The sequence below is a fragment of the Scophthalmus maximus genome, chromosome 2 (assembly GCF_022379125.1).
Source record: "Scophthalmus maximus strain ysfricsl-2021 chromosome 2, ASM2237912v1, whole genome shotgun sequence".
Classification (NCBI taxonomy): domain Eukaryota; kingdom Metazoa; phylum Chordata; class Actinopteri; order Pleuronectiformes; family Scophthalmidae; genus Scophthalmus; species Scophthalmus maximus.
In genome coordinates this window covers 5,420,411-5,438,278 of record NC_061516.1, presented here as the reverse complement: position 1 = coordinate 5,438,278, position 17,868 = coordinate 5,420,411, and the positions used below count along the sequence as shown (strand labels likewise).

The 17,868-nt window shown below is 45.0% G+C and overlaps 1 protein-coding gene across 3 annotated transcripts in view; it reads right to left on the bottom strand.

The window, feature by feature from the left end:
- LOC118301338 (unconventional myosin-XVIIIb-like) overlaps positions 1–17,868 on the bottom strand; it is a 49,491-nt gene that overhangs the window by 13,468 nt on the left and 18,155 nt on the right. For all 3 annotated transcript variants that reach the window (XM_035626753.2, XM_035626751.2, XM_035626752.2), the window contains exons 12-29: positions 17,528–17,698; positions 16,885–16,975; positions 15,128–15,320; positions 14,431–14,511; positions 13,312–13,432; positions 13,028–13,175; positions 12,330–12,513; positions 12,073–12,223; positions 6,191–6,300; positions 6,019–6,084; positions 5,797–5,925; positions 5,315–5,458; positions 4,962–5,051; positions 4,750–4,869; positions 4,455–4,560; positions 2,971–3,095; positions 2,723–2,877; positions 1,210–1,333 (exon numbers count right to left, since the gene is read on the bottom strand). In XM_035626753.2, coding sequence (XP_035482646.2) covers positions 1,210–1,333; positions 2,723–2,877; positions 2,971–3,095; positions 4,455–4,560; positions 4,750–4,869; positions 4,962–5,051; positions 5,315–5,458; positions 5,797–5,925; positions 6,019–6,084; positions 6,191–6,300; positions 12,073–12,223; positions 12,330–12,513; positions 13,028–13,175; positions 13,312–13,432; positions 14,431–14,511; positions 15,128–15,320; positions 16,885–16,975; positions 17,528–17,698 — 2,309 coding nt within the window. The remainder of the gene's footprint in view (positions 1–1,209; positions 1,334–2,722; positions 2,878–2,970; positions 3,096–4,454; positions 4,561–4,749; positions 4,870–4,961; positions 5,052–5,314; positions 5,459–5,796; positions 5,926–6,018; positions 6,085–6,190; positions 6,301–12,072; positions 12,224–12,329; positions 12,514–13,027; positions 13,176–13,311; positions 13,433–14,430; positions 14,512–15,127; positions 15,321–16,884; positions 16,976–17,527; positions 17,699–17,868) is intronic.

Sequence of the window (17,868 nt, the reverse complement as noted above, 5' to 3'; positions counted from 1 at the left end):
TTGAGAACGTGAACATAAAAATGTCTACTGATGTTATAAATCAAGTGAGAAGTAGAGTCGTTTTCTCATAGACCTCTATAGGGACAGACTTCTTTTTGCAACCAGTGCAGTCGCCCTCTGCTGGTCATTCCAGAGAATACAGGCTTCAGGCATTTCCGCATTGGCTTCATTTTACAGACCCGGTGTCTACGTCCATTTTTATATTCAGTCTATGGTCAAACCAAACCGTATGGTTACATTGTAGCCTTGGTTCTCTGAGAGAAGAGACTATTCACTCCACACTGGCTTCCACGTCCATTGGTTCTCCTACATAGCACCTGTGCTGGTGTGGAATCACTTGATAGTTTGGACGAAACATGTCCCTGAGTGGCCCCAAGAGTTGGAAAGACAGTCTCTTCACTCAGAGAACAAAGGAACCATTGGGACCACACCTTCTCTATCGCATCAAGACAATCTCTCCACTCCGTTGCATATTCCATATGTATGGCGTTACTCTTTAGGACACCCGGCCAAGAGACCACCACCACCGACACCACGGTCCGCTGGGACCGCAGTGGACACGGACAAACTCAGCAAACTCGTGGCCAGGCCAAAAAGAGGAACTCTTCACAGGTCCCACAAAATTTGCTAGCTCGCAAAACCTCACGCAATGTGTCGGTGTAGGGAGTGACGTCTGCAGTAGGTGGGAGAGATGACGGACACAATGTTACTGGGAAAGGCGAAGACAGATTAAGGGGAAATAGCAATCCAAGATGGCTGCCCGAAAACAGACGCCCGTGTACAGGGTGTGATTTGTGACAAAAGCGTAGGGTGGGACCCCCGACCCTCCGCATGGGAACCGGAAGCACTACCAAGGGAGCTCAAACTCGTGAGGCTAGTGTCGGCCGCTAGCCATCCCTTATCGTGTCCGGTAATCCACACACTCTTTCTTTGTGCCCTTGTAATCTAAACACACAGATCCTACCACGTCAGCACAGGTGCTTCATGGGTAAACCATAGGGTGTGACCAGGTAAGCCGGTGTGTCTTAAAGAAATATCCATGGATCACTCCCCCTTCATACGGGACACGTAACAGAGTGAAGAGATGTCCGAGAACTACAGTCGGTGACACTGGAATATGAGTCATGGTCCATGCTGTTTCCAGGGAACATTACCTGCCTGGTTTTGCAGTATATAGTATATAGTATACACAGATAAATACAAACACACCTGCAAGTTGCGGCGCAGAGCGTATATTTCAGCCCCGAGAGCTGAGTTTTCCTGGAAGGCCTTGTCCTTTAGCCCTCTCTCGCTGTCAGCTTCCTCCAGAGCCTGAGTCAACTCATTGTCAAACCTGATTAAAGACAAAAACTTTAATAGAAACAGGAGGAGCGGGCAGATGCATTCGGTTAAAACATAACATAACGAAATAGAAAACATATGCAGAATTTCCATACGACAGGCCAAAAGTAAACCTGGGACTTTTGAGATTTAAGACACTTAGATTGTCATTTATCCCCCGTTAGAAATCACGTTTTGTCATCCGCGTCACATTCCGTTTTCCAATAAATTCCTTCATCCTGTCATTGGCAATGACGTTGTTTGCCCAACATACAACATGGTAAATGAAAAGCAACAGGGGTGACGCATACCATGTGCATGCGCTGTATGAATCCCAGTCAGTCAACTTTTTTTGTCACATTGCCATTTTATCACGATGCCATCGTGACATCATTTATACCATATGATAATGGATGATTGGTAAATCTAAATAAACTGTACCACATGTCTTTTTGGTTGTACAAGTTAGTGCATTGCTTCACTTTATGACGTCATTTTCTGACTTCAAAGTGACGTCATGACAACGTCATTTCTACCACATGAAATTATATTGAGATCTATTCAAGCTTTAGGTCTTGTCAATAGTCCTATAGGATGCAGCGATACCTGGAAAAATGCAGTTTTGAATTGTTCATGACATCTTTTTCTGACTTCGTCATGATGTTTCTCATCGCATGACGGGGATCAATATAATCTGATCAGTATCAGCGATAGATTGTCTATCAATTATTTTCAGAAATATTTGTGAAAATGTGTTTTTTCGAACAATATTTTCACTGACAATCAGCTGCAAAAGTTAGTAATCTGGAGATACCCTCGCAAGGAGTGCAAGGAAAATCCATCCATGCATTCAGTTATTTTGCACACACACACACACACACACACACACACACACACACACACACAGATTGGCCTGCTTGATAGGTGTTGCCTACGCGTTGGGTAACTTGGATTTCTGCAGCAGAAAAATCTTCTGCAGGTCCAAATCTTGCTGAGAGCACCGCATCTCGGCCAAAATGAGAGCCACGTTGGATTTTAGGATATTTAGGACACATTTACTATTGTACGTGTTGTGTCGGCCACTTCCATTTTGGCCAGCTGCGCTGCAGCATTGCTTGAAGTGGCCCACTTCCATATGCTATTTGGGTCGCTACCAGAGAAAAACTTTATACGATGTTCCAAAAATCACTTTGTACCTCAAGATAATTGTAAGAATTTCGACTTGGCTGATTTTGGATTTGTTATGCTGTTTATTTTCTTTGTCAGAAGTCAATTCCCTCCTGTAGTCCTAACATTACACCATCAAACGACGCCATTTGCCCTCAGAGACCATGCGAGACCGGACAGGGGGATGTAGCGGCGAACTGACGTCACACTTCGAGAGGAACAGGTGGACACACACCTCCTCCGTTTGCGGTCCAGCTCGTGCATGCGACTCTGCAGGCTGTCAGTGAGGACTCGGGCGTCTTGAAGGTCAGAGGTCACGCGGCGACAGTGACGTTTCAGTTCTGTCACGCTCCTCCTGGACTGCTCCAGCTGGGCCTGCAGCGTCGCCACCTCAACACAGACACACAGACGCACAGGGTCATTACCTTCACACATTTAATCTCCCATCCGTGTAGCCGCGCACGTCAGCGCGTCCTGCCTCACCTTGGTATCGAGCTGTTGCCGCGTCTGTCTCTCCGTCTCCAGTTTTTCCTCTGTCTGCTTCAGTCGTCTGCGGACGAATTCCACCTCGGTCTGGCAGCACTCCAGCTGCATGGCCAGCTCACTTTCTGCACGGGGAGCGAAGGATGTGACTTTGTCATGGGTAATGGCGAAGGTCACTTTAAAAATCTAGTTGACATTCCTCTCTCTTGTCTTAAATCTAAGCTGTGATGTGTTTGACCTGAAGATGTAGTTACTGTAACAATGCCGGATGATTGGGTAGTGCCAAAAACCAACTGTGATGAGGTGGTGATTAATTTTCATTTGTCCTTGTAATCCCAGAAACCGCAATAGTGACCTTTATTCATAAGTACCAGGTAAAGACAACACAGGCCCACAACCACATCACGTTGTCTTTGTCAAAAAATGTTCATGCTTATTACTGGGGCATGCATCTTTGGGAATTTATTTTTCGACCTGTTGATCCCTCCTATTTCTTAACAATCTTCCATAAGCATAAGATTGACTAAATCCCGTAGAACATGAATTATGCAAAGCACACTATATGCTCTATATGCTAATTAAATGTAACTGCCAGGGGCGACAACAAATATGTTATGACCCTAGATGCACTTGAAAAACATTAAAAAGCAAAACATATCAAATGTTTTTATTAGGGATGGGATGATACCACTTTTCATGTCCAATCCGATACCGTTCCTGCAACCTTGAGTATCTGCCGATACTAATCTGATACATTGTTTTCCCCACTCGTAATATAAAATATTGATAACGCATTGTTCAGGACGCACTTTGCTTAACAAGCCATCTAAAACCTCATACTCAACTGTAAGACGAATAATCAACATGACTGAGTTATGGAATACTGCTGTTTTATTTCTCACAGAACTTTTGGCAGAATGTTTTATGGTCAGCACCGTTCAGACAAGCAAAAAACTAATCGAACTGTAAACTGTTAATTAATAATAATAAATATATAAATATATACATACAAATATGATGCCGGAATGTCGTTCAAGGCTCAGTAGATATGTAAATAGGCATTTATTTGGTAAGTTTACTGTAATGTATCGGTTCGGATTTTAATTCTTATTTATTCCGATATCCGATCCAGTCATTTTGGCCAATATTGCCCAATACCGATATGGAATATCGCATCGGGCCATCCCTAGTATTTATCTCTGTTTATATTTATCACTCGACACTGCACATGCTGAAACGTTGCAGTAATTTAGAGCAACACCTGAGGCCCGACGACTTCGTGCAGTTTGTAGAAATAGCTGAACCTGACTTAGAACATGAACATGAGCGAACCTTAAAAAAAAAGAGCTATTCAGGATAATGCAAAAAAAAAGTTGATTGTTGCCATTTAAGTTAACAAATCCTCTTTTTGTCTCATTCAGCAGAACCCCTCCACAACCCTTCTTCGCTACCTCTGGCAACTGTGGACGTGCAGAGTCCTTTACCTGTCGCCGCTGCTCTCTGACTCTCGGCCATTTGAGCTTTCTGTTTCTCCTCCTCCAGCTGCTTCTCCAGCGTTTCCATGGCGACTTTGCACTGGTCTACGCGAGCCTGACGTTCGAGGAGAAAGTCATGTTTGACAGTAGAGCGGATGTAATGGTTTCAGGATTGGTGAACAGACACATTAAAACAAGCGATGTGATGACTCACCACCCCCCCCCACCCCCCCAGGAGGCTTTGTCACTTTCAGGAGCGACTTGTTTTACTGAGGAGTGAGTAACAGATTACTTGTCCGTCTACCTGTAGCTCTTTGTTCTCCCGGCTGAGTCGAAGTCTTTCTGCCCTCTCCACATCCAGAGCCTGTCCCACCGCATCGCCACGGAAACGCTCGTCGCTTAGCTCAGACGTCACAGCTGTAACCTGCTCGCATAGATCACACAGCATGAACAGTGCGTGTGTGTGTGTGTGTGTTTGGACGTGTGTGAGTGTGTGTGTGATGTTGCAGCACAGACCTTGGTCTCCAGGATGTCTGCTGTCTGCCTCAGCTCGTTCCTCTCCTTCTCTGATTTCTCCAGGCGTCGTCTCAGAGCTGATACCTCGTCCTGACGAAAAGGAGAAGAGCGTCTCACAGCGACTGTCGCTCTCTTTTAAATCCCACCTCAGAATATTTGTTTCATGAACTGTTTGCTACCAATATTTACCACCGAACCCTTTTTTTTATGAGCAGCGCTCACAGAGGTCGTACCTGGCAGTGGACTTAATATTTCTGAAATACTAAAATACCTTTCACTCATCCAATGTGTCGTGTTCATTGTGTACGTGTGTGTGTGTGTGTGTGTGTGTGTGTGTGTGTGTGTGTGTGTACCTCTTTGGTCCTGAGCCTCTCGTTGTCCATGTTGACGTCGAGAAGAGGACGAACTCGACAGAAAAGTTTCCACCAGCTCCACTTGGCCACGACCCTAAGAGCCCGCAGGTTCCTCTGCAGGCAGCTGACCGCCATCTGCTGCACCTGGAGACCACACACACACACACACACACACACAAACATGCATTAACAGCTCAATTTGAAGCACGTTTAACATGCTTGCTTGGACATAAAAAATCTTGGTAAAACTGAGTTCAAATTTTTGTTATTATTATAATTTCAATCAATCAACAGAGCTCAATGCTAACAATGTCTATTTAACATGTAGCAACTCTGATCCCCGAAATGACAAAACAAAAAAAAACATTTTAGTAACGATCAGTGTTACAGAGTTCATTCCATCAGAAGTATTCATACGCAGCAGATAACATCAGAACCAGCAGTGCGTCACTGTGTCAATGATGGCACCATCAGGCACTAACCTTGAGTCTGCGGTACTTCTGACGGGCCAGGTGACCCAAGCAGGCCGCTTGTAGATACAACAACCAGCCAGTGACCTGCTGGTCCCTCTGCTGCTCCAGGTAGCGCAGCACGCCTCGCTTCATAAACACCTGAGACACGGCAGGAAGAAGACCCCTGAGTCACATGAGCTGGATTCACGTTCTGCTGTCCTGATTGGCGGCGTGTTCAAAACACGTTCTCACCCTGCTGGCACCGATGACAGTGCTCTTCTTCACCAGGTCCAACTCAACCAGCAGCTCCTCCACCGCCTGAGATGTGAGGGAGAGAGGGAGAACAACTCATCATCATCTGAACTGAGGACACCTGACGTGGCATTTGTGCGAGGGCGCGAGCCGCCAGGATGGGCCACCTGACCTTTCTCTCATCGTGGCTGACAAACATTGAGGCGTAACGTTTCATGATTGGAGGGGACAGCGCCTGGAAGTGACACCTGAAGTCGCTCAGAGTCATGTGCTCGGGATAACCTGCGACAGAGAAGCGGACAGAGAACGGAATCCAGATCTTAGAACCAGATTTTGTTTTTCAAAATGCGCGCCAACATCTGTAACGGTTAGAGAATTTATTTCTCAAGAGAGATCTGAGAACAAAAAAAATATTCACAACAACAAAACGGCAAAACACTCAGGAACGACACCACAAAGAATTATTAAAAAACGATCACCTGAATCTTGGAAACCATCAGATAAAGAAGCTACAAAAACTCCCGACAGGAATGAGGGACTCTAGCGTGCAGCTCGTTCCATTTAAAAGGTGCGTAGTACCGGCCAAGGTTTGTGCTCCCATGTGGGATATCGGGTTGGATAAACACTGGATTGTCTAGTTACTAGATTTAAATGAGAGGAGATTTGTTAGGAAGTTTGGAAGCTTCAACAGTAGAGCTTTAGACGATATCCATGTTTCGTCTTGCCTGTAAAGAAATCCATCCAACTGGCACAGAGAACAACGATGAGTACGGAATTTGCGGTTTGTGATGCAGCATTGTGACATACAGACTCTAACTGATGAAGTGTTGATGGGGCCGAGTGTTTGTAATAACCCAGCCCGAGTAACATGGCTGTCATTAAAAGTTTTAATGGCGGGATTTTCCAGTGGAGGTGGAGAATACCTCGCACTTGGTCTCGTGTTTAATGAGTGCTAGTTCTAATTCATCAAAGGCTGACAGTATGACTCGGGGCCTGGGCTGGAGCAGAGGCTGGGAGATTTAAAATAGCATCAGGAGATTAGGAGTTTGGTGCAGTGGACCGAGGACAGACCCCTGTGGCACACCGTTTTGGATGGTTAGATAGCATCAGCAACGACAGCCTGAGTTCTCTCTGTGAGGTAAGAGTGGAACCAATTAACTGTTGCTTCATCTTGACATATAGATTGTAGTTAGTGGAGTCGGATTTAATTGATTCATTTGATCAATCGATAAAGAGGGCGGCACAGAAGTATTTTTTTATCCATGAAGGAGGCAATGTTATCAATTACTGAAAACGCAGCTGATACGGTGCCATGACCCGGGTGAGAATCTGACTTATGTATTTAGTAAGCTAGGCGAGCCAATGAAGGCACGCAGTTGTAAATGAATCATCGGATATTGGACGGTGGTTGCTAAGAGACATCACCGACGTGTGTAAGGTATTGTAATGTAACTTTGAGGATGAAAACACAGCTGGTCTGTGAGATGAATCTTTACTGATCCCCGCAGGAACTTCAGCGGCACAGAAGACAAATGAAGAGAAGATTTACTGTACATGAAGACCACAAAAGGAGACAGTAGGTAATAAAGAGCAGTGCCATAGGGGAGGCCAAAAAAATTCACTTGATTCTAAGTGTTTTCCATCAAATTTTGAAATTAAAAAGTAGAACTGTGAGAAATTAACCATGAAAAGAAGTATGTTTATTTAGCTTTTCTGATGTTAATGTTAAATAATCTTGAGATTATGTGTTAATATGTGGTCATACCATACAAATGCCAGCCATTCAGATCGCTGATCTTCCATTTATTGGGTTAGAGTGAATCTCTGGGCGATGGGGAGTATGATCATCTTAATAGGCGAACCGGAACATGCAGCGGCAAAGAAATCAATATCTCTACACATGCAGCCCTTCTGTGGTTTGAGGAGCGGTAGTTTTTTCTGTCACGACTGGGCTGTGACGCCAAGGTGACGTCAAGGCAGCCACGGGCGGCACTCAGCATGGTCCCCACTGGCGGTATGAAGACGTGGACCTCGCAGAGACACATCGGAAGATTATATATACCCATCAGACAGTAGTGTAGTAGGGCGTCTATATCTCCTTACCTTTCATATAGGAAGCTCCATAGCTACCCTATGCTAAAGGAGATAGGAAAAGAAGCATTGAAGCTCCTTTCCTATGAATTTAGAGAATCCGAACAGCTCTTATCATGGCTGCTGATCAAATACTTCCAGGTGTCTTCAAGATTTAGGAAACTTCCATAGCCAATTTGACAATTCGCCCTCACCCCAGCATTCCCTGCTGGCTTTACTCTCCAGCCTGCCCTTGCGCCACACCGTGCTCTACCCCCTCCCAACAATTTCTGTATCTGTCTGTCAGTGTGCTGCCGCAACACCTGAATTTCCCCCCGTGGTGATCAATATCTTATTTTACCTTAGATCGCAGGCACATACAATACATTGTTGTCAACTCGTACTTCCTCACATAACTCAAGACTGTGTAACTTTGGAAAGAGGAAAAAAGTACAATCTTGAACATGAATTTTTAACCAACAAGAGAAACTTGAACACACCGACGGGTTTGTTTTGCTGCTCTAGTCTTACTCGTGGAGTGGATAATGTTGGCAAACGCTGACTTCATGGCTCTTCTTGAGCCTCTGTTACTGTTCATTTTCTAGTCTCTCAATCAAAACAATAACAAGAGTTTGGTTTGTGAGCTGCCATTTCGAAGCCTAGGGTTTTGGCATGTTGTCCGGCGTCTTCTTAGTTTTCTGTAAAACAGAAGTAACCATATTGGGAGAAGCCTGGCGTTGGGCCTGACTGAGAGCTCGAGGACACTGCACGTCCACCTACACCTCTGTGACCTGCACCCGTTGGATAGTACTAGGTGTCAATCACACAGCATCCACGTCCCAATGCATACCGTGCTTCATCGTCTGTTTTGCTCTACACAGGACCATAATTTACTAAATGAGATCATGCTGTCAAATACTGAGGAAAATGTTTTAGTGACGCCATCAATCCAGTGAGAATTAGAATCATTTTCTCATAGGCTTCTATAAAAAACGGACTTATTTTTGCAACCAGTGGAGTCGCCCTCTGCCGGTCATTTGAGATTTTAGGCACTTCCGCATTGGCTTCATTTTCTTGATCCAGAGTCTACGTCCCATTTCTATACCGTCCATGTTCCTCGTCCGGCAATCAAGTCCCTCATCTGTGTCATTTTGGTTCGGCCGTCGCGGTCTACGAGGCCGACGTCGGCAGGTGGCCTCGGTCGGCCGCTATGTCCTCGGATGGAGGCGGCACCTGAATTGGGACACAGCCACATCTTCCTGGCTGGGCATGGCCTCTGGTTTCGTGATCTCCTGCCAAGACTCCTGCACATTATGTCAGTTTCAGTATGCAGTCAAGACCACAAGCCACAGCACTACTTAGGGACCAGCCAACCAACTACAGTAGACTCTGCCAGATCGTCCCCCTACCTGCGGTTATACATGATTCGGCCTGTCCGTCTGAACCTAACCTGCTTTAGTCTTTGATCACTCACCTGCCCAAATAATAATCAGCCATGCTCAGGCAGCCTCCCTCATCGCATGCTCCATTGTGGATCTCTGCCTGCAACTCTGCCTGGACTCCCACTTTGTAATCTCAGAATATCTCAGTAATACGCTCAAACCCAAAGACTATAAGACTCCTGCACCGGATCAATTCATTATTTACTTGGCATTAGTTACTTGTTGTTCTGCACTTGGAGTCCAACCCTTTCCACAAAAACACAAAAGAAATGGTTATGATATATTGTCTATATTTTCACTCGTCGGGCAGAGGAACACAACACTGACACGTGCAAAGGGCATATGATGCCATTAACAGTGGACCAAATTAAACACTTGCATTCAAGGTAAACGTGAACTTTACCTTGATTGAAATGACAGATTTCTTCAGTTTTCAAATTTACAGCTACACATTATATTTTAATGATAATGGCATGTTGTTGTTTTTTTAAATTTTCTTTTGGTAATTTCGGCTTCCTCATTGACTGTCTATATCTCTCTGCCACAAAATCCCATCCACTAAGTATTACAGTAGAAACCATTAGGCCCTGCTGTGCTAAGAGCTCATGCTGCTGCAGCATCTCTCCTGACAAAAAAACAGGGAAGGAGATCCCATTTCTCCTGGATTAGCATCACATTGGCTTCCTGTTAAATTTAGAATGGGATTTAAAATTCTCCCCCTCACCTACAAAGCCCTTAATGGTGCGGCACCATGGTGCCTTAAAGAACTCATGGTGTCATATTACCCCACTGAAGCGCTGTGATTCCAGAATGCAGGGCTCATGGTCCCTCAAGACTCTTCAAGTAGAGCGGCAGCCAGAGCCTTCGGCTATCAAGCTCCTCTCCTGTGGAATCATCTCCCAGTTTTAAGTTCTGGAGGCAGACATCCTCTCTACTAAGAGTAGGCTTATGACTTTCCTTTTTGATGAAGCTTACAGTATAGTGAAAGGTTGTCTCAGGTCTGCGTTAGACCAGCTCCTAGTTATGCTGTTATAGGCCTAGATTGTTGGGGGACACATCACCCGTGGTGGATTAAAAAAGGGGGGTATGGATTGCTATAAATCAGCAGCTGGACATGATGCTTATTACATAACTATCATTCATTTACTTCCAAATATATCATTTTAGTTTCTAATAAGTGTTTTTTCTTGAGCTAAATTAAAAACTGGCCCCAGACCGGCACTACAACTTTAATCATATAATCTATTACCCTCAGGCAGTGGTTCATTGACTCGCCTCCCAGCTGCACTACGCCAGTCCAGATAAAAATAGTCAGAATTTATGGAGGAAAAGTGGAGCGTGGACCTAAATGGCGTGTGAAGTATCCGTATCCCACCAAGAGGTTGTGTGGGGCTGTCTGTGCTTCTCAGGTTAGTGGGTTTGATTTCAATTTTCATATCCACATTCAAAAATCGTTTAACGAACAAATAACCACCATTCTACAGTTTTAGCAAACTATTTTATTTCAACCCTATATGTCCAGCCTTTTTAGCAGTATATGAAAAATTTATGTTATGTAGTTTTAACTATGAATATTAAGACATTTTTAAATTTCTCTGTCTATATTTCATCATCTATAATGATCATATAACCTGAATATTTGATATGGAATGTCTTTATATATTCACCAAGCTATAGAATTAATCAATATATTAATGCCATAATTATTATTTATCATAACTATATCTATTTGACTTAACATTATTTATTATATTATTATTTACTTGATAACATTAATATTATTAAACATGTCTTCATGTGTAAGAATTTGTCCATGTTCAATTCTACATTATTAACTATAAAAAAAACAGCTGCATTTTGCCGTCCTCATCAATCATTCATTAACTGTTGACACATGTTACATATGATATTATATGATTAGTTATACTGTAACTGTTGTCAAAGGCATTAACAAAGACTAAAATATGTCCTCAAATCCACTTGCAACAACATTAGGAAGGTAGCGCGGGAGGTTTCATGGAGAAAAAAACAAAAGAAATGATTGCACATAATTTAGTCTGATTGTCTCAAATGAGTAGCATGTCATACATAATGTCTCCTGTCCGTGACAAAAAAGATAACAAAAAGTTTATGAATTTTTGTGAAGCGGTGGAGATCTGCAGCCTCAAAACCAGCCTATTTTTTGGGAATTCAAACATAACGCAATATTGTGTTTAACCGCCACAACCAAAAGCATATGCACATATTTAAGAACAACATCAAGAAGACAACCTCACTACGTACATCCAGAATAATCCATAGAGAGTGTGAAGGCCACAGGAAAGACAGGACTAATGCCACAAAGGTGATAAGTTACTCAGAATCAAGAGCACTGAGTGATTCATCCAAACAGCATGAGTTATTAAATCATGCGCAAACATTTTTTTTTATCCTGTGACACCTCTGGGATTCTATATATTATGGTGTGCTTTGAATAATTCATTTGTTCTTTATAAACTGCTTAAACGGCTAAACCGAGTGTCACCGGCGTGATTGTGCTGACCTGTGCGGTAGAGCTGCAGCGCCTGCAGGATCTGTGTGGAGTGCAGCTGGACCCTCAGAGCCGGGATGTCAAAACTTCCACCGTCTGTCTTTGCTCTCACGCACTGCAGGAACACCGGCCTGGCTCGGCGAATCAGGTTCACCAGAGCATCCTTACAGGGGGGTTACAGTGAGGAGGAGAGAGAGAGAGAGAGACTAAATCCACCGACGCCTCTGGAAATATTTCCCACTTGAAAATGCCCGCAGTGGTGCACTTACAGCCTGTAGTTTCACTGCAATACACTGCGAGTGCCTGCGTACGGCCGCCATCCCGCCACTGAACGTCTTCCTGATGGTGCCGTTCCTCTGCAGAGAGCGCTGGCTGCCGCCCTCCAACCCCCCCAGACCTCGACACAGAGGGGGGAGAGTGATCCTGGGGGTGAACAAGGCCTTCACCACGCCTCTGCGGAAGATGGGAGGATTTGGGGATTTGGTCGTCGCATTTGACAGGAAAGAACATCTTTGTTTTACGGCCGGATTCCACAGACGCGGTGCTCATATCACCTAACTGCACAAATGCGATGTGTCAATGTGTACAGAGCTGTGTACATATGTGCAGAGATGTGTAAATGTGCACAGCGATTTGCTTACATTCCGAAAATCGGACTATTTAACAGACATACCGACCGAGCCCCATTGGATTGAATGTGCTTCAACACTCCTTATAACTCCAGAACTTGTCTGAGCATCATCACGTTTTGAAGTTCTCTCCAGTATCACAGCAATCCATTGATAGTCTATGAATCCATGGTAATGGTAAACTTCACAACCCCTAAAGCCTTATGGCAACTACACACTGTATGACCATGCACCGCAGCCTTCGGGTCGACATGTAAATCTTGCTATTCGCCAGGCCACTCCGGCCACGAGAGCCAACTACGCAGCTATCTGCCCCCGGGGCCTTCAGGCAGACTCACATGGAGGAGTTTTGGAGCACACAGATGGCGTTGAGAGCAGATGGGTTGTTCTGGATCAGACCGAACCATCCAGTCATGTCGTAGCGGACCGGGTCGCAGCCCATCAGGTGGTTCACCTCACACTGCAGCGGCTGCTCACACTGACGTACTGCAGGGGCACACATGTTCACAAGACACAACGCCGAATTAACACTTTCTTTTGTCTTCTTTTTTTTAAGTCCACGCGCTCTCCACACACTCCGGGAGCGACTCGGCATTTGTGCGCGCGTTGCGAGCTTTTGTACCCGTGTTGCCGTAGTACTGGCAGACTCTCCCCAGGGCGCTGCTCTCACTGGAATCTGGTGTCACCATCTCCTCATCCAGAACCCACAACAGACCTCTGGGGTCTCCATCTGCCGCCCGGACCTTAAACAGACACACACACACACACACACACACACACACACACACTGTAGGATTAGCACAAAAGTGGTGGATGGTGTGGCAAGAAAGAAAGGTAAGTAAGGATTTCCACTACAGTATGTGATTCATGCTGCAACACAAAATCTACATTTACTGATGAACATGCTGAGAAAGTGGAGGTGCTCCTCCCAGTCCGCGCACAGCCCACAATAACCTGGACCAGAAGCTATGTAAAGTTTAGGGTTAATCTCTTTCGAGATTTTAGTTGAATCCTTCACTTACAAAGCTCCACAAGACATTCAACAGATTCAACAAAGAATAACCCCAAACATTACAGATGGGTTGTACACGTAGTGTATACTGTATGGAGAGTAACGTCAGGGCATGTGGCTGTAGCTCTCAGTCCAACCTTTATGTGAGCATTTTTAAATGTCATATTTAACACATTTCAATTAATGATAATCATCTCTTTTAATTTAATTAAAAATTTTGGGCTGATTTTGAATCAAGTTTTCTTCGGAAATAACAGTTTAAGTGACCTAAACCCTTGAAAATAGAGTAAACCATTCAGATTCAGTTGTTGTTGTTGTCTCTAGGCAGCAATAAGGTTACTGCTCGCTCACTCATATTTCACTATCGTAGTGGGCGGGACAGAAAAACATCGCCCTACGTCTTCCAGTGGCGCCGTCAAGGGGGTCAAATTATAGTAAATTCTTCTTTTATCTGTTATTTTACATTGGGTAAAATATATTTGACATTAGGTGGTAGCCATTTAAATCAACAATAAAGTATATTTTTACTATAGTTAAATAGTATAGTTAGGTTTCCGTGTCACGGGTTTTAAGGAGCAGGACCCAAATGAAGCTAATAACCTAATAACTAAGGTCCCAAAATCCAGACTTAAATAAACAAAATCCAACTCTCCAAAACCTCAAATCCAAAATATACTTCAACGGCATAATAGAATGGCTTTTGGTTTTGAGTCAGCGCTGGTCGTGTACCTGCGGAGGCGCCTGGTCGATGGCCGACACCACCTCAGCCGGGCTGCTCTCCGGACACTCCAACTCCACCGGGATCTGCTCCTGTAACAGACAACACACGTGCGGGGCTGTGGACGGCGCTTCATACTGACAACAGCTGAATATGAGGAGGTAAATCCAGGAGGGGGATTAAGTATTACATAATGACAATGTGTTTGTATTAAGTATTTGTAATAATTTGCATTAAGCCCTAAAATGGACACCCAGAATATTTTTTTTAGATTTACATTCATCAGATCTGTATGTCAGGTTTTTAAAAGTTGCCCCCCGCTGCCATCCAATGAGCTGCCTTAATGAAATCACTGCAATGATCATACCTGCATTTCTGTTACTCGATAAAATTCATTCATTCATCATAAAATTAAGTTGAAAGGTGACTAAACACATTCCCGCTACAACTTTACTCCAAAAATATATTTTGACGTAGCACTTCTTGCGGATTCTCGATAATTCAACTGCCCTACGCTACTTTTTTACTCCTCTACGTTCTGTGTGCTACAATTACGTGTTACTTTGAGGATTCAGATTTTTACACACAAAAAACACCATCATCAAATATAAAAGTATGGCTTTTTCGTGTATTTTGCCAATAATATGTTTTATTTGAAAGCAGGACCTTTACTTTTCTTTGAGTTGAGTTGGATTTACATTCTGTTACCTGTGCATATCGCTCCAGTGTGTGTCGGAAGGTGTGTGTGTGGTGGTGCTCCAGAAGCCTCTCCTGCAGGTAGTTGTGGCAGAGCTCGGACCAGCCGGCGCCTCTCTCCTCTGCGGCGTGCCTCGGGTTCCTCATGCCCGGCGTGTCCACCACCATCACGGACGCCAACGTCAGCTGCTTGGCGCTCAGAGCCCTGCCGACGAAACAGATCCCTCGTCATATTCAGCGTACTGTGTGTGTGTGGGTGTTGTGTGTGTGTGTATCTGATGTGTGTAGATACTGTAGATGGTTCCGCTGCTGGCTGCTTTGTGCTGGTAAAGCTGCATGGAAAATCATCTGAATCAATGAAGATCCAAAAGACCCAAAACACACTACTTAGTCAAGAACTGATCTGAATCTAAGTTGAAACACACACACACACACACACACACACACACACACACACACACACACACACACACACACACACACACACTGCAAAGCTTAATTTCTTCTGGAACAAATAACTGATGCAAACCTTTACAAAGTACAACACAATATGCAATGGTGAAAATTAACAATAATGAACATTGATCAGTCACAGGATCCTATTTAATTTATTTTAATTTTTCACTTGTACTATTCGGGGGCTGCACGGTGGTGTAGTGGTTAGCACCTTCGCCTCACAGCAAGAAGGTTCTGGGTTCGAATCCCGGTTCAACCAGGGCCTTTCTGTGTGGAGTTTGCATGTTCTCCCCGTGTATGCGTGGGTTCTCTCCGGGTTCTCCGGCTTCCTCCCACACTCCAAAGACATGCAGAATGGGGTTAGGTTCATTGGAGACTCTAAATTGACCGTAGGTGTGAATGTGAGAGTGAATGATTGTCCGTATCTGTATGTGGCCCTGTGGTAGGCTGGCGACCTGTCCAGGGTGAACCCTGCCTCTCGCCCAATGTTAGCTGGGATTGGCTCCAGCGACCCCCCGCGACCCTTAAATGGATAAAGCGGTAGACGATGAATGAATGATGACTTGTACTATTCGCCTGTTGTAGGAAAAAAAACCTGAAGGCACCTGATTTCTTGCAGAGAATCAGATGAGAAGATTGATACCATTGCCCTGCCAGCAGCCAGTTCTCTTTTCTTAGCTCAAATGTATTATTCTTATTCTCTATATTTTTTTGCAATTTGTATATTTTACATTTATTTGTGTAGATATTGTATATATTTTTAAAGTGTGCTGTGTGAAACGTGCTGCTGTTTCACCGGAACCTCCCGGCTTGGGATAAATAATCTATCCTTCACTATTATAGAGGACGCGAGGGGCGACTTGCTGCCCCAAGTTAAGGTTTAGTTTAACAACCCGGGGGTCTTGGTTCACACGTGAGGGGAGAACGGAGCGGGAGACGGACACCGGTGTGGCGTCAGCGGTGGTCAGCAGTAATGCAGGCTGGAAGGCCGATTTTCCGGGACGCCCTGCTGAGCATGCTGCCACCACGACACAAACCTCGGTCACAGTGGAGGAAAATGGATGGAATGGATGGACTATGTTTCTCTCCAACTCTATCCACACTATTTATGAAAACCACATGTTTCGGTGTGGAAGAAGAAAACGTATATCTTGATACGGGCGTTGTCGTTCCCCCATGTATTAGTGTTGGTGCTGTCACTTTAGCAGCTTTTTACGGGCTGCGATCAAATCACTGTTCCAGTCGAAATACATTCACCGTCTGTGAACGGCCCGCGGATGCACAGTCAGCGTGCAGACCTGTCGCTCATGCACCTGTTGATGAGTGAGACTATGGCGGTGAAGAGTTCCTCATAGAGCCCTGCGGCCATTCCTTCGACGCACTGAGCCGCTGTCATCCGGGGACCTGCAGGGGACCAAAGGAAAAAAAAGGAGGTGGAAAACAGCGTTCGAGGCAGTTTTTCCTCATTCTGCGTGCGTTCCACTGGATGACCAGGGTCACGTGCGTGGCGGCGGTGAAGCTCAATTTGCTTCACTTCCTTTCTTTGTCCAAACAAATCACGGACATTCATGGTCCCTTGGCAGGTAAATCCCCTGGCACGTACACAAGGTGACCCTTGTGTTGGAAAAAGGATTAGTCATTCTTTACCATATGGCGGTAAGTTACACTGAAAACAGAGGGCAAATTTCTGGCATGATCAAGTAAGTGTTGTTCAGTGCATACGCAGATTTTGTCTTTTTAGAGTTTCCTTGAGAAATGGCTCCGCTTAAAGAGCAAATTAACTCAACTCAGTAAATTAATAAATGAGGCCACAGCCCTGCCCGTGCCCCACTAGTGGTGTGTATCTTCGCCGGCAGCCTACAGCGGCGCCTCCGCTCCCTGCAGGACGACCTCGACCTCGGGCCTACTGCACCCCGGTACGTCCTGTTCGCGCCCCCCACAGCTTGGCCCCCTCACCCTCGTCGGGCTCGGCAGCGGCGCTTCTCTCTCTGCCGCCGCCGGTGGCTCTCTGCAGCAGCTGCCGGAGGTGATGTTTGAACACGGCCGTCTGAAGCTCCTCCCCCTCACAGCCCAGGACGCTGCTGGCCGCCTGAGCACTGTCGAAGTTCACAAACTGCCTCCTGCCCACTGTGCAAAGGAAAGATGGGCACAGAGAGGACACAGCGATGAAAGTCGACTGACAATTGTCACCTTTCTTTTGGCAAAGGAGTCCTACATAAACAAGCAATGTCCCTCTAGCGTTTAAAAGTAATTCTTTTGGGAAAGATTTCAGAAATGCGCATCTTTTGTCGGGGTCT